The sequence below is a fragment of the Lepidochelys kempii genome, chromosome 10 (genome assembly GCF_965140265.1).
Source record: "Lepidochelys kempii isolate rLepKem1 chromosome 10, rLepKem1.hap2, whole genome shotgun sequence".
NCBI classification, from domain to species: domain Eukaryota; kingdom Metazoa; phylum Chordata; order Testudines; family Cheloniidae; genus Lepidochelys; species Lepidochelys kempii.
The window spans coordinates 5,589,019-5,611,496 of NC_133265.1; the positions used below are offsets into that span (position 1 = coordinate 5,589,019).

Genomic DNA, 22,478 nt, shown 5'->3' on the forward strand with positions numbered 1-22,478 from the left:
CACATTGCCCTAGCCTCACTCCATTCAGGTAATTACAGACTACCTCCCTAATTCCCTCACAAGTGACTATGCTGTTCATCATTCCCTGTCCTATAACAACTCTGTGTTCTCCAGGTGACTGTTAAATAGCTGTCAAACCTCACCCCAAAGGTGGCTGTATTTCACAGATAAGCAAGAGTGATCCTTGCCTACAGTTTGATTTTTCAAAAAGCTTGGGGATCCTTTGGCATAGAAAGAACAGGAGGACTGGCCTGTCTCCCAAGATCTGTGAGAGTGATGGGTCGTCGTTCAGGATAGGTTGTAGATCCTTGATGATGCGTTGGAGCGGTTTTAGTTGGGGGCTGAAGGTGATGGCTAGTGGCGTTCTGTTATTTTCTTTGTTAGGGGACGAGAGCTGAGGAAGCGTTGTTCTAAGTCAGCCATAAAAATGTTGGCATACTGTGGGGCCATGTGGGTACCCATAGCAGTGCCGCTGACTTGAAGGTATAATTTGTCCCCAAATATGAAATAGTTGTGGGTGAGGACAAAGTCACAAAGTTCAGCCACCAGGTTTGCCGTGACATTATCGGGGATACTGTTCCTGATGGCTTGTAGTCCATCTTTGTATGGAATGTTGGTGTCGAGGGCTTCTACATCCATAGTGGCCAGGATGGTGTTTTCTGGAAGATCACCAGTGGATTGTAGTTTCCTCAGGAAGTCTGTGGTGTCTCGAAGGTAGCTGAGAGTGCTGGTAGCATAGGGCCTGAGGAGGGAGTCTACATAGCCAGACAATCCTGCTGTCAGGGTGCCAATGCCTGGCTATGTAGGAACGTTCTTGTCAACTGCTGGAAATACCTCACCCCCCCCCCCCACTGTCATTACAGTGTGTATGGTAACACGCATTGTTTCATGTTCTCTGTGTATATAAATCCCCCCACTGTATTTTCCACTGAATGCATCCGATGAAGTGAGCTGTAGCTCACGAAAGCTTAAGTTCAAATAAATTTGTTAGTCTCTAAGGTGCCACAAGTCCTCCTTTTCTTTTTGTGGATACAGACTAACATGGCTGCTACTCTGAAATTTGGCATAAAAGGTTCTCTACACAGATAAGTTGAAATGCGTCCAACTGGGATGTTTGCATGTAAATGGAACTTCCTCAAAGTTTGTGTGCATTCAGATCAAGAGCTTTGGTCCAGGCATATCTCCACGTTAAAGTATCAGTATTATTACATTATTAACATTTTTAAATTGAAAAGGGACTGTGGTGGCATCACATCTCAATCCTTTGCTCCTTTAACAGGAAGCCAGAACTGTGCAGCTGCACTAAGCCACAGAATGATCAGAAGATTAAAAATATGGACCCCAGTTAAGCTCACAATCCTGAGTAATGGATTACCAAATAAGAAATGCAAGTGCTCACTTTACAATGCACACAAGAGAACCAACTGCCAGCACCGAACTGTTAATGTATGTGTGATAAGAGCTGAAGTCTCTTATGTTTATTTCAACTTAGGTTAACTGAGTTTGGTCTGCATAGTCAAACTCTGGCTAAAAGGGATAGACAGATTCAGAAAAGAATCCATACCAATTAGAAAGATGCCAATGTCCTCTAGCCCCATTAAAAGGATACAGATCTAAGCAGAAGTGAATGTCATTGCAATGAATAAATCCTCCTTAAAGAGAAAGGAAGGCATCAAACTCCTGAGAAAGGGGAGAAAACAATTTTAGGAGAAAATGTACTGTACAGGGAGATACAAGTTTGATGCTTTGAACAGGGTAAACATGCTACTTGTGCATCTACTCACAAAACAGACACCATGACTGCAATGGCCAACTATCATACTTGATGCCGCAGAATAGGGCTTTCTAGCTGGAACTGTTTGAGAATATTAAAGTGGCACATGCCTGTAATTCCAATACTGATCTAACAATGATCTCTTCCTTTTCCTGCTGTTGGGAAAGGTTACGGTTTGCTACACACACATCCCTGGTGCATTATTGTGATCCATCACTGAACGAACTGGTGATCAAAATAGTCCATTGCTCCTTCACCAGATATGCATGCCAAGCTAAATTCCAGAAGCTTCAAGGCCTCTTGGGAAGTCTTTTCTTTGGTGCTGCCACTGCAGAACTCGCAAAGGGGAGGGGTAGTTAGTTTGGTTTGGGGTTTTTTGCATGTACTTTTCAACCATACAAAGCAGTTACCATAGCGAAGATATCACCAAGATATATTTTGCATTTCTATGGCACCTTTATATTACAGGGTCTCAAAATGGTGGATTAACTCAAGCTCAGAGCCCCCCCTGAAGCAGGTGAGATATAGAGGAAGATCTGATCAAGCACAACCAGAATCCAGCCATCTTTGGAGTAGGAGGTAGTCGTTTAACAGAGCACAACAGACTCCTTCATTCTAAACACTGGTGATAATTTGTATGAAATTTGGGAAAGTCATTTAACTTCTCTGCCTCACTTTAATCACTCTAACATGGGAGTAAAAATACTTCACCGGGGAGTTGCAAGGCTCAATCAACTTGATAATTGTACAGCATTTTGAAGATTACCATGCTACCACATAACCTTTATTATCACCACAGTTAAGGACTCTAGTCTAGAATCCTTTCCTGCACTATTATAAGACTGACTTTTCTTAGTGCTTGTAACAGGAAGGAGACGTCTTATGATATCCAAACTTCCTCAGACCATAAGCTCCTTGGGACAGGAAATATGTTTTTCTACAGGTGTAGGCAACCCTCAGCACATTGTGGGTGCTACCATAACACAAATGCTACCTAATTTCCAGTTAACCATCTGCTCAGCTCAAAGAGATTTCCAGGGAGACGTAAGGAACTGGGTCTGAGGACTGAAGGATCATTCATACACTCAAAATGAAACCCAGGTAAGGAACAGCTACCTAAACAGTGGAAGAAGCAGAGCTCCACACCCAGTAACTACAGCGTTGTGATGTAATCTATAGAAGTCTGTGTGTGAAAATCATTTGGTTATTCTATAAAGCCCGGACATAGTAAGGCACAAAGTCTTAGAGAAATTCATAGCTTAGTAAAAAAAAAAAAAATTCTGGTAGATCAGCTGACTGGCTCCACGTTCCTATATCAAGAGACAATAAAATAGCATCTTCAGGCCAATACTGGTTACATAGATTGACATCCAGTTGACTTGGCAAACTGCTGAAGAAAATTACTTGCAAGAAACAGATCTGTTTCAAAAAGTTATGCACTCATTCCAGCATCACCATTTGTATCAGCCCTTGATAAGATGTATTTTATCCCTTATATTCATTTGCATAATTGCTGCAATCAAAGACACTACTTTACAGTAATAACTTTAATGGCAGATTTTTCCAGAGTATTCTTCTGAAGAGATACCCAGCAAGTCTGGCACACCCATTTGTTAGCAAGAACAAAGAAGCCTACGCTACATCTCATAGGAAATTTCTGGTGTCAAAAGGGACAGTGGCTTTTTTTGCTTTTGTTAGTTTAACTCTATGGAGGACTACACAGTCAATGCTGAATACAACATTCCAGGCCATAAATCCTACCCATTTAAGTGACAATCTAATGACAGATTGTCAACCACCTAGTTTTCAAAATGATTGCTGGTGTTTTCTACATGCTGGCTTTCAGCGAGGGAGCTGGAGTCTCTCCAGTTTAATACAGGTACACGGCCTTATAAACCAGAGTACTCGTGCATCTTCAAGTTTTCTTCTCCATTTACTGGCCAACAACGAAGGTTAAAAAGGTGCACGAGAACATCCGACATACATGGCAACGATCCACAGGGCACTGGAATGTTCTCATTAGCGACTGAAGAGTTACTTCATCAGCATATGGAGTTGTAAAGAGACGCCAAAAAATTAAAACAGATTCAGAATACGTCAAGGTGACAAATTTATGATTAAACATTTATATTGCAGTCATACCTAGAGGCCTCAGCCAGGCAAGGGGCTGCACAAACACATAAGAAAGGACAGTCCTCCCTCAAAGAGCCTAAAAGACAAAATGTAACAGGTGGATGAGACACACAGGCTGGGGTGGAGTGGGAGAGATGGGGAAACAGAATACTCACAAAAGTGACAGTTAATTACCCTCAATGTGGGACAGACAGTGGAGGGAGATCAGCCTCTTCCAGGCTCAGGGCCTAACAGAGCAACTTTCTTAAACCCTAAAGCAAGACAGAAGTTCTCTCCTGCTTTCTTTAGCTACCTGACTCTGTAACATTGATAGTGGGGACTTCTATAGCATCTTTCATCTTTGGGGCATTTAAGCACTTGACAATTTTGCAGATGAGGCACAGAGACTAAGAGCCTTGTGATAGATCAAACAGCAAGTCAGTGGCAGGCCTTTTCACCAGACCGTACGCAAACACACACACACAGAGCCCTGTTGTAAAATTGCCCCCATCTTGTCAAAGCCATTGCTACATCAGCACCATGCTCCTTGTTGAAATCTCTGAGGAGAGGGCCCTATGCAGAAACAAATGCAGCTCAGAACCCACAGCTTGAACATTACTGCCCTCATCCATCTGGCCTCCAAATGACCAACTTGCACAAAAGCTCATCTCTGGCTGGGATCAGTGGAGAATTCTGGGAGCTAGTTCAACACATTTGAGGCTCCCAGATAAGTCAGACCTGGATAAAGGGAAGTTGCCCCTTATTGAGAGCATAATTAAATTAAAACAAAATGCTTTCGTGAACATGGGGGGAAGGAGGTAGGTTGGGGGGTGAATCAGACAAGCCATAAATTAAACCAGAGGATATGAATACCATGCAAGCTGCAGTGTGAGGGTTAACGTGGGTCTGGAAACAGTTTAGAGAAAACCTGGTGTGGCTAGGGGCCAGCTTGAATTTAGTTGCTTTGGGCTAATCGTTTCCTTCAGGCAGGCTACTCTAGTGCACTAATAGGTTTTAATAAAAACTTCCAATTGGGCCAGTAAACCCCTCATTAAGCTGTTTTTAAAGCATGAATTTAAGAGCGGCGAGGGTAAGAGGTCATGAGGAGTATTTAATTCACAACGGCTGGCAAGAGGTGCTGTTGTGATTGAAAACACCAGAGTTCAAGTGTCCAGGGCCACATAAACATCCGACTCTGTCACTAGACCTGGTTAAGTGACAGTTTGAAAAATAGATTTAATAAGGCAGAGGGAAAAGTTTCCCACTCTTACACGAGAAATAGGAACCCCAGATCACAATGTTAGCCAGGAAAAGGAATTATCAGCATCCAACACCCCCCCCACCCCCAAAACTGGAATTCTATCACCATATGGGTGTCCAAATGGGTATTCCCAGAGGTTTGCTAAAATTCTTAACGGAATGAAACTAGACTCTGCATATCTGTAAAAACAAAGCAAATTCCACAGAAATAATTTTAAAAAATTATCTTGTCCTGTTCATTCTACTACTTCTATCTCCTCCCCACCATAATGCATTACCACAGCATGCCTCAGATTAGCTCTGGGTCACCGTAGGCTACTGATGTAATAAGTGCTACTGTACGCTACTATAATTCTTATGTTCTCTTACCCCGTAGACTGAACGCTTTGGTGCACCATCTCACTCTGCCACTTTTGGTTTGAACACAGCATCCAAAATATATTCTTTTAATCAGAGTTGCACCCAAACCAGAACAATCGCCTAGCTTTGGGCAAGCTGGGATCCAGATGCAAATATCCCAGCCCAGGCCCACCTCCACTTTTAATGAAAATGGCTTACATCTGTACTGCATTTCAGTTTAGGCTTTGGAATAATGCTGATCTGGCTTCTCCTTAACCCCTGAAACTTAATCACATTTTTCTTCCCTGCCCACAACAATACTATCTGATATTGGAGGACAAATAAGAAAACTCCGCTCTTTTATGCGGATAGGTCTCTTTGGCACAGAATGCTCCTACCCCTTCTACAGAAACACTCCCAAAGGAAATGTGCCTCAATCCAGTACAGTAAAATCCAAAACTCTAACCATGCACTTTAACGTTTCATTTTATGTCAATGCAAATCTAAAATTCAAGATCCCTAAAGACCTTTTAAAAGAAAATCCTCCTCTCAGAACAATTTGCATTGAAGTTAAGTACAAGTGAGGATTTTACAAGTAATGGAGAATTATGGCTCTAAACTTTTTATTCCTCCTCCTCCTTTAATCAAACACTTCATCTGAAACTATGAAATAAGAAGTCTAATGAGAAACAACATAACATTTGGAGGAGGCACAGGTATAGAGTTATTAATTTGAAATTCTGTGTTTACAAGTAAAGTGAGAAGAAATATAAACTAAAGAGTAAATACAATGAAGTTCTAATTGTCTTCTTTCCCCACCAGAATCTACAGATGTTCTCTGCAAGACTGGAAATTCGTACTCTAATAATACACATTCAACTTCACCTATAGAAGTCACTTGCAGGGACCGTGGAAAGTAGACTCTGAACTCTCCCCAAGGAACCATTTATTTTGGCTTTAAATATGAACCCTTTCTGCATCAAGAATCAAATTAGATAAATTGTTTCCCCGCTCCCTCGATTTAAGGGTCATGTTGATAACTGCGCACAGTTCTCTGGAAGACAAATAGATGCTTTTTTGCCTTCGACAGCTCCAAGTGTTCCTTGTAGAAAAGCAAAAACACTACTCCAAAAGGTGTCTTATTACAATGGCATCTTCCTGCAACACATCTGGATCTGTACTCTATAAGGAGAGCCACAGATGCCCAATACAAATCCATAGGATTCGTCCAACCTTTCTGCAACAGTGCTGGTCTTTCCCCACTCCACTGACATCTCATTCTACCAGCTTTTCCTCAGCAATACGTGACGTTATGCCATCAAAGGCTATCAAATTATTGTTTGAATTTCTGGGGTACTAATTAATATGCCAGAATGGCAAGACAAATGAAAGAAAGCCTACACAGAGCCTATGTTTCAGTGCAGCATCTCTTTCTATAGTTCATTATAGAGCAGAGATAAGGTGAAAACACCATGGCGGGGGGGGGGAGGGAATCACTGTGTTAACCCACTGAAATCAGGCTCCAAATGGGAAAAAAAATGTATGGGATTATTTTAGGAGACTCGTAATGGGATTTGAAGCCATTAGAATCAAAGAAATGTAGGACTGGAAGGGACCTTGATAGGTCATCTAGTCCAGTCCCCCGCACTGAGGCAGGACCAAGTGTTATCAACACCATCCCTGACAGGTGTTTGCCTAAGCTGTTCCTAAAAACCGCCAATAATGGAGATTCCACTACCTCTCTAAGTAATTTGTTCCAGTGCTTAACTACCCTGACAGTGAGAGCAAGTTATTCCTAATGTCTAACCTAAATCTCCCTTGTTGCAATTTACGACTATTCCTTCTTGTTCTGTCCTCAATCGTTAAGGAGAACAATTTACCACCCTTCACATTAGGGCAATTTTTTACGTACTTGAAGAATGTTATGTCTCCACTCAGTCTTCTTTTCTCCAGACTAAACAAACCCAATTTTTTCAATCTTTCCTCATAGGTCATGTTTTCTAGACTTTTCATCCTTTTTGCTGCTCTCCTCTGGACTTTCTCCAGTTTGCCCAAAAACCCTTCCGCTTGAACAGGGACCCCTTCAGATAAACTGTTTTTATTCAGAATGGATCCACAATGACAGAAAATTATACCTGCCCCAGAGCTGGTCAGTGGTCTATGAAATTAACTTGGTGGTTTCTGGCTCATTCCAAACCATCAGGAGAAGTGCCCTTATGAAAACACCACTCCTGCCACCACCATTTAGACCTGTAACTGGCTGGTGAGAATCTTCCCTTGAGCTGGTAGGGGGTAACGAAACCCTGCATAAAGCTGGTGAGTCTGTTCCGCTGACTGTGGCAGATGCAGGTCCCCCTAGGATATTACAGAGGCACAAGTGGCTCTCTGAGGCACTGGAACCAGAGATGTCATGAAGGGGAACCCCAAGGACAGCGAAGCTCCAGGAGGAAGCTCAAAGTGGGATTTCACTTGCAGAGCTGCCACAAAAGCCCAGCCCTCAAGGACTTGAGCATCTGGACGCTAACTGAGCGTGTGCGCGCCACTGAGAACAGGATAGTGACTCCATCCGTTCCCAAGAGCCTTCTTATTAGTCTCAGCTGAGAATCAACAGAGGATTAAAACTATCCAGAAAGCGGTTCCATCAGGTTACAGTTGAGGCACATTAGCCAGATGGTGCTGGAGAACCTTGCACGGTCAGTGCTGTACCTGCCTGGTGGATAAACAAAGGACTTCCTTCTTTGTCACGATCAGTCTGACCCCTTTCACCACCACCAACTCGATAAAACATGACATTTTAAAATTGAAGTCATCATTTCTGAATAAGAATAATAAAAAAAGGCAGAAGGATTACTACAACCCCACTAATGTCAAAACAGGTCTAATTTCCCAGGCTGCAGCAGCGATGGGATGTGCATTGCAACGTACTCCTTTCACCTTTTAAAGAGAAATAGCAAAATGCAAGCCTGTGCCCTGTGAAAGCTGCAGCATGTCTGTTTCACAGTTCATTGCCTGAAGTGAGGAGTGTTTTTAATAACTGTTACCTGACAGCCGTAAAGAGAGCAAAGAGCAAAACCTGTGGCAATACCAGTTGATCCCATTTGGCCTAACAGCTTGTTGTTATTTCCAACTATTGCCAGACTCTGGAGTTCTTTAAAATTCATAGGGACAGCCTGCAGTTTTCAAGGAGGCTACCAAAATCCATCCTAAGATGTCTCAAAAAAAGCACACTTCCTGCAGGGGAACAGCAACCGTCAGCATTTCCAAAGATCACTCCGGAAATTTTTCAGATAATTCTTTGAAGTAGATGCTACCAAAGTGTGGAACAGCTTTCAAAGCTCAGCAATATTTAATGTATTTCTACAGCAAAAGAAATGGATCACAATGTTGTTGTTTCAGCTATATTATAACAAAAATATTGTGGTTTTCCTGTACTCTCACAAAAGTAGTTTAAGATTTACATCTCATTCATCTTATTCAGAAATAGCATTTTATTCAAAAATGAAAAGAGAGATCCCACTGCGTACAAAGGACCTGATTAATCAGAGCAGGGTGTTTGTCCTTTCAGGAGATAATGCAGACACAGTCAACTTTTTTGGAAGAGCTGAGTTTCCTCTACGACCAATAAGGAAACTGGGAAAAATATTATTTAAGATGGACAATACAAGCTAAAACTATGCTGGCTGTCCTTAATAACTTTATGGAAGTAATCAGGTGTTTAAAAAATCCTAAATAATAAAACTAGATTTGGTCATAAAAATCCAACCCAGACCTGGAAAGCTTACCTAAAAGCAAGCATGTAAACCTCTCCAGCAAGTAGATAATAGAGGTGGAAAATAATATTTCTTCCCAGTTCTCCAGCTCTTCATAACACAAAGCATCATGCCTGATGATCCCTGCATATACCCTGTAGGCTGTTTCTAGTTCTATCTAGTTCCACTCTGCATTCCCTCTTCAAATCAAATCAAATAATTAACAAGTAAAGGAGGACTCAATCCATTCAAAGGTAAACAAAAGTTCTCTTCCTGTCAATTTTGAGGGGTAGTCGATAATACATATATAAGAAGAATGGCCTTTACACTAAATTATATAGATTTCATAAATTCTAGCTGTATGGTTTCTGTATTAAAGAGGATTTTATTGATCAGTGCCAGCCCTGGAACAAGACTCCTCTATTTATCTACAGAACCGGTACAGTACAGTGACAGGGCAGTTCAGGATACTTAGTACTTATACAGAAACGTGTCTGTTCTAAGTGCTGTATGGACATTCATTCCCCTGACCCCCCGTGAAGTATTATCTGCATTTCACCCCAGCAGGAAAACTGAGACAGAGGTGAAATTGCTTCCCTAATTCATACAAGCCACTGGCAAAGCTGGGTCTCCAGATTCCCAACCCCACATTCATTACTCCAGCCCACGCTCTTACTCTCGGTCTCAAACCTGGTTTAATCTTTGGCATTGTCGCAGTCAAAAAATGAGCTCACACCAACTGTGGTCATGTGACATGTCCAGGAGAAATTGCAGTTAGACCAACCCACATGCTTTCTTTACCTAATACAGGATCTCTCATTAAGTCAATTTCAACATAGACATTAGAGCAGTTTCCCCTTGCTTAAGGTATGTATAGAATATACGGAAGATTTCTTTAAGTCTGATAGGGGACTGAACAGTGCAGAAATTATTATAACTATAATATTCCTTTGTGTGTGAGAGACAGAGAAAGAGAAAGAGAATAATTTAAAAGCTACCTACCCACAAAATGCACTCATAAAGAATTACTGCAGATATTTTTTTCTGATTTACATTCACTTACCAAAGGAATACCTGCAAAATAAAATGGAAAAAAAAATTAAAATCTGGGCTAATCATTCTTATTGACCTTTGTCTCAAGTTACTTTTATTTCACATGGATTCGGATTTCAAAATGTCTATGGCAACGTGTCTGTACTAATGTAAACATTAAATACATAATGTAACAAATGCACGAACGGTGAATTTCTACTCACAGTGGCTAGAGATATGCAAGGTATAAATATTGAATGCTAGCCCAATCAGCTATTTTATTATTTATTTAGATTTAAAATAACTAAGATGCCTGTCCAAGGCTCTACGCACCCTAAAATGATCATACAAATATATACAATTAAATTAAACCTCAGCAGCTCTGAAATCAGGTCTATTAAAATTTGGCTAGCCAACCACCTCCCCTCCATCATCTAGGAAATACACCCTCAGCCTTCTCCGGAGACCCTCTCAAACAGGTGTCCTTTTGCAGCATGCCTGGAAAGTCCCCAAATTTGGTCTATTTCAGATCGGGCAGGGGGAGGAGGACAAGTTCTAGAGTCTCAGAGCCCTCCCAGAGGACGCACTGCCAGCTCTGTTTTATAACAAGGGGAACGAAGCTTGAGCGTCCATACTGACCGTGACACAAGAGTGCAGGAGGAGAGGCAGTTCCAGGCCACTTAGGGCTCGTGATTGTGTATTTTAAAAGAGAAGGTACATGAACTGGTGGAATAACCACAGCACAGAAAGCGAGGGACGTCCGAATTCTAGTCCCAACCTCCCGGGCCAATTCCCTCTATGACCTTCACTCCATGCCTCAATTTCACCGTATGTAAAATAGCAAGAAAAATTTATTAGTTAACCCAACAGACAAGACAGACACACATTTAAAGTGCTGGTCAGATAAATATTTTTATTCACTGGAAAAATATAGCGTCTTGCTCAAGAGTGGGGGAACATTTACATCCTGTCAAATCTAACTTATCAAGGTTGTCAGTTCTCCAGAATGAACCAAGATGATATTTATTATTATTCTGTCTGGGTTTAACGGAGGAACGAGCCACGGACAGGAATGAATGGTGATACTGTACTGCTCCCCGTGTCTTCAAAGATGCTCCGGGATGAAAGAAGATACTTGTCTTATTGTAGCGCCTATCAGATCCCATTGTGCAAGGTGTACAAACCCATAGTTAGAGACGGTCCCTGCCCAAAGAGTTTACACACCCAATAGATGAGAGAGACAGAAGCACGGACAGATCAAGGGACTCACCCAAGGTCACAGTCACGCCAGGAATACAACCAAGGTCTCCTGACTCCTTGTCCAGTGTCCTAGTCACTAGACCAGATTGCCTCTAAAAATACATAAGAATAAATGAATTCTCCTGCAAATCCTACCGACGTAACCAGGAGTTGAAGGTGCTCATTCTTCAGAATCAGCTACCAATACACATTTTTATGCCAACTTTCCAAGCTGCCTAGGGAATTTGCATGTTCTCATCTCACTAGTTATAACCCAAGTCCCTGCCATTTGATAACACCACAAAATAAGGGTCCAATACCACTGAACACCCCAAACTCCTGTTGATGTCAAGTGGGAGTTTTAGGTGCTGAAGGAGTGAAGTCTGTTTTTTAAGAGGAAAAGGCCATATAGGTCTAGTGCAATGGCTTTCAACCTCAAGAAGCAGGCTCTACCTTCTACAGTAGAACCTTACGAACGCACACAAAAAACTACTGGTCTTCCTGCCTTTCAGAAAACATGCTACAGGGAGGTCTTATATAGTATGCCCAAAGGGAGGCAGCGTGGGCCAGTGGATAGGGCACTGAACTCTGCCATCTACTTCCCATGCGACATCATAGAATATCAGGGTTGGAAGAGACCTCAGTTGGAAGAGACCTAGTCAGCTAGTCCAATCCCCTGCTCAAAGCAGGGCCAACCCCAACTAAATCATCCCAGCCAGGGCTTTGTCAAGCCGGGCCTTAAAAACCTCTAAGGATGGAGATTCCACCACCTCCCTAGGTAACCCATTCCAGTGCATCCCCACCCTCCTAGTGAAATAGTGTTTCCAAATATCCAACCTAGACCTCCCTCACTGCAACTTGAGACCATTGCTTCACGCAAGTCACTGTCACACATTTACCTTACTTGATAAGTTTATCTGGAAAAGGAAATATTATATATTACTGACATTTCTGTATTATTATTATTACAGAATGTGCTAGGTTATATTTACTAGCACTTTACAAAGCATGGTAAAATAGAAAACCAAAGTACAATTGATAAAATACACCTGCAAGGCTGCATTAGCTTTTTTTAAGGGCCTCTCCTCACTTTGTGCCTAACTTGCAAAATTCCGCAATCCACAGCGAGCAGCGGCCTAGTCAGAAGTGCAGATTAGTGAGGTTGTACTGTGTGGTTACTCTTTGATATTGTTTCCAAAACATCCTAAGCACTTTTCACACAAAGATGCAGCCAAGCTCCATTGACAGTATTAAAAACTTTACTATGCAACCATTGTTAGAGCCGAAAGCAGGGGTAGGCAACCTATGGCATGCGTGCCAAAGGCGGCACACGAGTTGATTTTCAGTGGCATTCACATGGCCTGAGTCCTGGCCACCGGTCCCGGGGGCTCCACTGCTGGCCTGGCGTACCGGCCGCCAGCCCCGCTCAGCCCGCTGCCGGCCCCGGGGGGCTCTGCTGTCGACCTGGGGTTCCGGTCTCCGGCCCGGGGCTCTGCTCCCGCCCCCAGGTGTGGCCCACTGGCCCCAGCCTGGGGCAATGAGGGGTGCAGACAGGGGCAAGAAGGGGCACAGCTCAGCACCCCCACCTTAAAAATTGTTCCAGAGCCACTGTACTGGGATATTTTTAAGTCTTGATTTGCTGCTTCCATCACTATGACGCCACGTGGACCAGCGCGCTGCGTTTGACGTTGAGATTAGAATGTACCTGCAAGAACGGGAATCAGAATTTTCTGACAGATTTCAAGATTTCCAGCAATTTGGCCCAAGGCTTTCTTTTCTAATTAAACCTGAAAAGTTCAGCGAAAGCAACTTGGATTTGTCTCTATTTCAGTAGATGGATGCTGAAGATTTCGAAATGCAGCTCATTCAGTTAAAAAGCTCAGAATTGTGGGCATCAAAGTTTGGAGATCTGCAGAGTGCACTTGAAGCTACCGAGAGAGATCATGGGACCTCTATTCTGACCGGCTGGATGTCCCTGCCAGTGAAATGTAACTGTTTGAAGAAAATTCCATTTGCAATGCTTTCAGCATTTGGATCCACATCCCTGTGTGAACAGGTATTTTCACACATGAAATCTGTCCTCTGTCCCTCTTGGAGCCAGTTAACAATTGATCACTCAGAAGCCTGTGTGCAGCTTAAAGTATCTAAATACGTGCCAGACATTGGAAAACTCAGCAAGGGCAAGGATCACACTAAACTGATAAGATCTGCATTTTAATTTAATTTTAAATGAAGCTTCTTAAACATTTTTAAAATCTTATTTACTTTACATTAGTTATATATTATAGACTTATAGAAAGAGACCTTCTAAAAACGTTAAAATGTATTACTGGCAAGCAAAACCTTAAATTAGAGTGAATAAATGAAGACTCGGCACACCACTTCTGAAAGGTTGCCAACCCCTGGCCTAAAGGATATTGCTGTAGTGCTGAAAAGCCAATGTTCACTTTCACAGGTGGATTATTTACCCACATCTTTGATTTTTTTTTTTAAACAAACAACAGGAGTACATCCAATACACCAGCTGCTACTGGATGCGTGATTTGAATGGTGCTAATTACAGCCAATTGGAAACCAGAGTTTCCATTCTGCAGGAAATTGCAACATTTTGAAATCTGTACTCAACTCAAATCAGAACAAAAGCCAAAATTAAGTAAGCTTCCTGTGGAATGAAAATTCCCAACTAATTTCAATTTGGAACCATTAAAACATTTTGTTTCGATAACGTAAAAAACATCTTCTTTTGATTCATTATTGTCTTTTATTTGGTAATACATTAAAATGAACATTTGACTGTATTAAAGTCAAAATGAATCATTTTGACCTTACCAAAACAAAAAAGCTGAAACAGTTCAATCATTCATTTCAACTTTTTCCCCATCAAAAATTTCCTCAAAAATCGACATATTCCCATGAAACATTTCAATGAAACTATTTTCTGATAGAAAAAATGCTTTGAGGGAACTAGCTTGAGTGGCTCTGACACGAGTCTGTCTCCTGGCACTGGGAGACATGTGCCCAGCTGCAGTGTATACATACCCAATTGGACAAGAAATGTGGGTAAATGTTTGCAGGAACATAGTCTATACTCAGTCCTGCTTTCAGGATCAGGCCCAAAAACATGCTTTCTTCTGCGCTTTACAATCCCATATAGGCACAATTAACACTATGTGTAATGTACCACATGCCATTTTTTTAAAGACAAAAAAATTAGAAAAGTTTAAAAAAACTACTTAGTGTGCTACTTACTGGAGAGCATCCTACCGTAATGTTTGTGCAAATGTTTGCACGCTCTCTCTCTCTCTCTCACACACACACACACACAGACATACACACACTTACTTCCAACAGTTATAAAATCAATCAACCCAAGTATTTTATTGCATATTTAAACAACAATTTCACACAGGGCTACTGTTGCATAGAAGCCATTATTTTCAAAAGCGCAATAAGTTTTAACATTCTTAATAAAAGTGGCTCTTTATAAAAGATATCTGTCATTAAGGGCACCTCCACTTCACTGCTCTCCACCACAGTTGTGGTGCAGTTAAATATAAACTTGTACGAATTATTCTTTTTTCCTTGGCAGACGTAAAGAACCCCCTGAGGCCCATTCCAAAAAACACACAATCAGGAATTAATAAAAAATTGTATTCTTTTCAACCACATTAAGTTTTCTGACGTGTGTCTGTTGCTGATTACATCAATCTCGGCTCCATAACTTGTCATGTGATGACAAGCAAACACTTGTGAATTTATTTCTCTGAAGAAGCTCGTGATACAAATGCCAAGGAAACCAAACTGAACGGCTCACTATGAGTACATAAACACAGCAGGGTCTCTTATGGAGATTTTCAAGGCACAGATGACAGGAAGGTGCCTAATGCCCATTGACTCTGAAGAGGAGTTAGGGGCTTAGCTGCCATTTTTGCTTTTGAAAACTTCTCCTCCTTACCAACACACAGTAAATAGGACTAATTTTTAAATAGTTCTTTCTCTCCCCATAGCCTCCCTTAGAATTTGGCAGAAACGTTTAATAAAAACAGATTACAGAGAGAGAGAGTTAAGTAAAAGTGTGGGTTTGGTTTTGCAAATTGCAACAGTGAATCATTTTGGGTCTGCAGATTGTCAGAACTGGGAATTTCACAAACTCAACATACTATTTTCAGTCCATGGTGTATGAATTACATAAATCACATTATATTTCTGTTCCCTAACTGGATGAATTATGTCATTAGCCAACACAATATGAATTACATATTTAAATGCAAAATGGTAAATTGTGACTTTTACAATTCAATATACAATCAAAATTCACTTTTAAGCAAATATTTGAGCTAAAATTGTGCTGATTAAGTTTCAGTGCTGCAATATGCACGGAACGCAAAAATGAAAGGGTCGTGAACATGTTTTTAATTAAATTTGCTTCAGATGAAAACATTCATAAAAAAAAACATTCCACTATTTATACATATGTTGTTGCTAGAATTCAATGAACTTGGAAATGTAACATTTTCCATACAAAACAAATTATTTGGATAGCTAATTGGAAATTGCTCAGACTTTCAATTTTTATTTATTTATTTATTTATTTGGTTTAAATATATAAACCTGACTAACCTAAGACCTTCCCAGTGATGGTGACCTTCAGTAATGGAAGCACTGAAGGAAGGAAGTGTAGTTTCAGGAATGGGTTTGAGGTTCCCAAAGCATTTTATTGGAAATGAATGATTATGCAGCAAACATCGCCTGTCCCCATTCTGTAAAGGTACTCTGCTTCTACGTGGTACCACTCAGTAGTTACCACTCACTGCTATTAGCATCAGACCCCTTACCATCTAATTAGAAAGTGAGGCAATCTGAAATATTGTCATCCAAAACAAGGTATATTATATGTCCTCCACCTTCTCCTGGGCACAAAGCCACGCAGAAGACTTCTGGAACACCAATATGAAGAATCCGGCGAATTTATGTATTGATGGCCCTGTGGCCACCTTTCTCAATAAAAGGAAACATGACTTCTCTGCTCCTTAGGACTCGACTTTGATGCTTAACAGAAGGAAGAATATTTCCTGAATTTAATTTTGAGAATGGGTGCAGTTGGGTCTGAATTTAAAAAAATGGCCGGACAGGGTTCCAGGAGAGAAATCTCCCAATGTCAAAAAAGGGCCTGATTGGAGAGGGCAGCAATTGGGAGGTCTATTTTAACGGATCAGACGTACAACAAATCCTCCTGCACAGGTTCAGTTTGTCCCCATAATCCTGTTTCAGAGGTGAAATGATAGCAGGTACAGAGATTGCTCCAGAGACATTTCCAGTGGCGAGCCCTTGTCTCCCTTCCCCCACGTGGGCCTCGTCTGGGGATCTCAAAGAAGGAGCTGGCCTGGGGCTTACGGCGTCCATGCTGTGTCCAAGGCCCTCCATCCGTAGCCCAAGCTGCTTGCCCGTGGAGCCGGTTTCTCCATCCCGTCCGGCTGCTTTCCTGCCCAGTGGGCGGGACTGAGGAAACCGCACGCAAACTGGGCTGGAGAAGAGGAGGGGCACTAAACTCTGCCCACGGAGACTGCCAAGCTCCCCAGTGAACCACTCTGTCAGACCTCTCTTTTTGCCTCTGCTGGAAGCTGGCCTAGCACACCCTGACCACAGCAGGAGCAGCAGCTGGCTGCAAATGCCTCCACAGGGGAAGCAGAGCTGAGGGCACAGTCTCCCCAAAAGGCAAATGCAGCCATCTGGGAATTAGACAGATATTTGACTGAGCAGAAACCTCTGTCAGAGCTTTGAAATAAAAGCTGGAGTTTCCTTCTGAAAAGCGTGGCAGCAGGGAAGGCTGGCTGGTCTACCTGCCGCCAGGGAGGCAGCTAAAACTGCAGGCTACATCAGGGGACAGAGTGTTCCCCACTAGCAGTGACAAACAGACAGACAGTTCTGGCCACAAGCAAGGTGAAGTACCCATTCCAATGGATCAGTGAACTGTAGTATGATGAATACTGTATATCATAAGCTCACTATTAGCTTGAGCTCCCCGCACTGTATCAATCCGTTTGTCTCTTCTCAAACTTAGACTGTCAGCTCTTTGAGGCAGGGACTCTGTTTTCACTGCGTGTGCATGTATAATACCAAGCGCAATGGGGCCCCACTCCCATAGTGGGGTCTTTACACATTATTGGGGAAAAAAAAATAATAATTAAAGTAACCTCAAGTTACACATTTGGAAGCCACAACAGCCGACAATCCATCAACGCGATACAACGGAAACACTCTGGTTCTCCATTAATTTAGGATACATCATTAAGTCAAAAGCATGGGGTAAGTAACATCTTTGAGAGCTGGTTTCAGTTGTTGCCAAGCCTTAGTATTCCACAGCGGTCGTGGGGGGGAAGGAAATAAGCTAGAATGGTAATAAAGTGAAACCACTTGTCTTGGTTTCTGGATTCATTTTATTGTGGTCACAGAGCTCTAAAAGCTGGGATACTGAGCTCTGTAATCACAACATCCACATTTAAATGAAGACCTGTATTTTAGAAAATGAGCTCGAAAATTAAAGTTTGTTCCTCTCTTTCTCATGGTGGCGGAAAAGGTACTGACAAGGGAGAGTTAAAAGGGATTGGAAAGAAGAGGGACTCCACAAAGCCTTCTGGCAAACTCAGAAATGCCACCTAATGGAGCAGTGCTGGCTATTTAATCAATTATATGAAATTGCTAAATGATAGGGCATTTTCACAAAGTTCTCTGCACGGTGTAACAACTATCAGTTCCCATAGTCACTGAAAGGGGCAATGTACCATTTGATTGTCCCCTTGCAAAGCAGGCTACAAGGCTTGGTTAAAAGTCAACCAAAAATTGAATTACCTAACTGAAAGCTGGTCCGAGCCAAGGCTTCTGTCTATGCTCATTTCCAAAACTAAAAGTTGTTATGGGACCTGGCTTAGGCAGCTACAGGAGTAGCCAAATTCAAATGAAGTCAGCTTTGGTTAGACTGTTCCGGTGCCAAAACCAGTCACTGAAATGGCAGCCCGTGGAATCCTGCTTGAAGCTGCTCCTTAAATTGGACTATGAATCAAAAGCAGAAAACGTGACACCGGCGCAGGAAGCAAAGAGGGAGAACGAAAGGAAGTACTGCAAACTTTTCCCCACTCTGGGTTGGATCTGACTCCTGCTGAAATCAATAGGAGCCTTGCCACTGACTTCAATGGGAGCTGGATCGGGCTGCCCTACTTTTATGGAAATCACTGTGCTGATTGAGAGAGAGAGAACTCAAAGTAAAAAATTGTGCACAGCAAGTGAAAACGGATATTTGGTGGAAAAAAAACAAAAAGGTTGCCGGTTTAAATAAGCTGAAGCCCTGGAACAAAAGGTCGGTTCTATTAGAGTATTTTTGGGCGTATCTGTGCACATGCACAGACACATGGTCAGGGAAGACAGAGATGACAGAAACATTGGAGTTCAGCTTTCATATAGAAAATAGTAGTCGGAAAGTTTCATATACCACCTGTTGACACCCTGCTTGGCAGATGTATTCTGCCTGCCTGGCTGTCAGTTCCTTGTTTTATTCTCAAATAAAGTCTTCCTTGAACCTCCAGAATTTATGTAAAGTCATATAGAATTTCACAGAACAACCTTCTTATGGTTTTGTTTTTAACAATCCTACAGACAGAATATAATTCCCTGCTAAATACAAGCCTACAGAAAGGCTATCATTTTCTACCACGTTCTGTAGGTTTTACGGTAGTTTCTATATGACCCTTTTGGTTTCTTCCACATTAAAGTTCTATAAGACTCCAATTCCTTATTCTGAAAGTACTATATGTTTCCATATGCCTTCTGCTATTGATTACAGGGGCACGTCCCATGGGGCCTGAATCTACTCATTCTCAGAGAGAGAACTTCCATTTATTCAAATATTTCTGAAGCGCTCATCAAACAACATGTCTTGACCCTGCAAATATTTACTCTTATGAGTAGTGCCAGGTTAGCTAATGAGCTTACTTTCAGTAGTAAGAGTTTCCAGAATCAGGCCCTTAAAGAAATTAGCGAATACAAAGATTCTGTAGAGGGCTTGGACACTTCCCTATCCCCTGATTGCTTTTAATCTGTACCAATCAGAGCATTAACCTTCTTTCCAACCACAAGCCATCAGGCAGCTCCAAAAAGTTAGATTAGTTAAGCAAGATGAACATATGCTGGGCTGCACTGTCTGCATGAAGGTATTTGGCAAGTTACAACTTTTTAAAAGCATTCATTAAAAACATTATTCATTCTTTTCTTAAGTCGTTCAGCTGTGGAATCAATATCCAAACCAACAGCTGAAAATTAGATGTGGCACATAATACAAAATTAAAAATATTCATCTGGTAGTACCACAGGGCTCTGCCAGAGACACTAAAGACCACACAACCTTCGCATTAACCATGCAATCTTCTGATAAGTTTCTTTGACTGTAAACACACTCTGAGAGAGACAGTGTGTATTTCCATGTGTGGATAGATTTTAGAACATTGTAAATGCCACAAAAATCTATATGATAAAAGCCACTCCTTCCCTGATGTGTGACCCCCTACCAACACCACTCCCTTTTGTTAATGATCTATTCATTCTTTTCATCAGATTAAATTTAAAATAAAAGGGGTGCAAAAAAATCGTGTTTTTCACTAACACTGCCTTTGAGATCAGTGCATCAAGTTACAGGAAGTTATTTTCTTGTGCTTTTTACGAAGCTAAGCAACTGATACACATCACCAACTTCCTCTGTGTTTTCTTAATATTACAGAGACAACTTGCATTGGTCCAATAAAAGATATTACCTCACCCACCTTGTCTCTAATATTCTGGGACAACAGCACTTCTTAATATTAGGCAGCCAAGAGATTTGACATTTAGGTATGAAGTGCTAAGGATTAAGACAGCATGATAAAATGGCCATAAGCTCAAATTTTCAAACAGGTGACTGGGGAAGCTTATATGTAAACATATACAGTACTCGTTGCTGTCAGGAGCATCACGGTGTCACACTGGGAGGACCAACTGCACCAATGCAGCTGCAGTTCTCAGTATCTGATGCAGTCACACCAGTAATTGGAACGTCTGGAGCGCTTTTATGTATGGACACAAAGTATTTTTACAGGCATTCCAGGTATCTAAACAGTCCTTGGAAATGCCAGAGTTTCCTAGCATAGATATTGACATAGTACCCTGTATAAAGATAAGTGCTATGCAACAGAAGATATCCAGAATACTTACTAACTGATGAGTCAGTGATTTTTTTAAACAGATTTTTGCTTACTCTTACACCAACACAACCTTTAAGATATAAGAACATCCCTACTGGGTCAGACCAAAGGTCCATTTAGCCCAGTATCCTGTCTTCTGACAGCAGACAATGCCATGTGCCCCAGAGGGAATGAACAGAACAGGTCATCACCAAGTGATCCATCCCCTGTCGCCCATTCCCAGCTTCTGGCAAACAGAGGCTAAGGACACCAGCCCTGTCCATTCCGGCTAATAGCCATTGATGGACCTATCCTCCGTGAATTTATCTAGCTCTTTTTTGAACCATGTTATAGTCTTGGCCTTCACAACCTCCTCTGGCAAAGAGTTCCACAGGTTGACTGTGCGTTGTGTGAAGAAATACTTCCCTTTGTTTTAAACCTGCTGCCTATTAATTTCATTTGGTGACCCGAAAGGTAATTTTAATTTAAGTGAAGCCTAAACTATCTATTTTACCAACAAATACCACAAATCAAAGGAAGAGAAGAATTTCATTTAAGACATTTTTAGATTAAAAAATTGCAGGTTCACACAAACATTGATGTTTTTATACAGTATTAACGCTTCAGCCCTCTGAAACGGACACTAATCCCTCTAAAACCAATGGCCCTAGCAGAATTATTATAATTTCCTGGAGTATCATACAATAACATGAGAGGCACAGGCACATATGTTTTTTTAAATATTTGTATTTAAATAGACAAATTGAATTTGTTATGGACCTGATAATAGGTGTATTGACTCTAGCACCTTGTGCCTGGTAGTAGCCAATAACTAGACCTAATGCAAACTTAAATCTAACAGAAGGCCAAGAAAAAGCAACAAGGCTCCTTGATAACTGCAAAAAATAAAAAAAAAGGAGGTGGGGGGAATGAAATTCTCTTTGATCCCTGCGACCAACAGTTTTCACCATACAGCATGACATTTGAGAACTCTTCTCCTACCAACAAAAGCTCTTTCAGTCCTGAGCAAATCTGGTCCAACTTCACAGACTAGCTCACACTATGGACGAATTTGCCCCATTCATAAATGTCACTTCTACCTGTTTTTTTCAAACCATTTCACCATCATCGAATAAACAGGGATTTTCGAAGGATCTGAAGGGTGCTGGGTGCCTAAATCCCATTGACTTTTAATAGAAGTTGGGTTCCTAACCCTTTAGGAACTTTTGAAAATCGCAACTTACATTATTTACAAACAGCTAATTGCCTAGTCTTCTTATTCTATTAAATGTTACTTACTGCCTCAAAACAAAACAAAGGGAGGGGGGAATCATTCTCTTTACTTAGAAATTCCCAACACTTAAAGATCTAAAATTCAAAGGCATCCATGGGATTATCTTTTTGTCGTAGGGCACCAGCACCTATCAGGATTGAAGTCCCACTGTGCTGTGCAAACATATAAATAAGCAACCCTCCCTTTTTAAAGGACGGTTGATTATACCAAAATGACAGGAGTGGGGAGGGGAAAACTTGACATTTTGGGGAAAATATTAAATGATTCAGGACTGACATCAGCCGTCGTTACATTTTTATCTTTCAAATGCAAACATGTTTTTCATTAGTATCATTAGCTCCCAATTGTATTGCGAAGCAATAGCGTCACATGGTAATAATCTTTGTTTCATTAGTATGTCATACCAAGTGCTCACAACATTCTTTGAAACTGATATGCTCGCTCTTTTCTGTATGAGTAGGAAGTGCCAAAAC

At 41.4% G+C, this 22,478-nt stretch overlaps 1 protein-coding gene across 2 annotated transcripts in view; it reads right to left on the reverse strand.

Moving 5' to 3' along the window:
* LMF1 (lipase maturation factor 1) overlaps positions 1-22,478 on the reverse strand; it is a 349,579-nt gene that overhangs the window by 291,761 nt on the left and 35,340 nt on the right. Inside the window, exon 3 of one of the 2 annotated variants that reach the window (XM_073361771.1) lies at positions 10,298-10,308. The exons of the other annotated variant lie outside the window; for it this stretch is intronic. Coding sequence (XP_073217872.1) covers positions 10,298-10,308 — 11 coding nt within the window. The remainder of the gene's footprint in view (positions 1-10,297; positions 10,309-22,478) is intronic. 2 annotated transcript variants of the gene reach the window in all.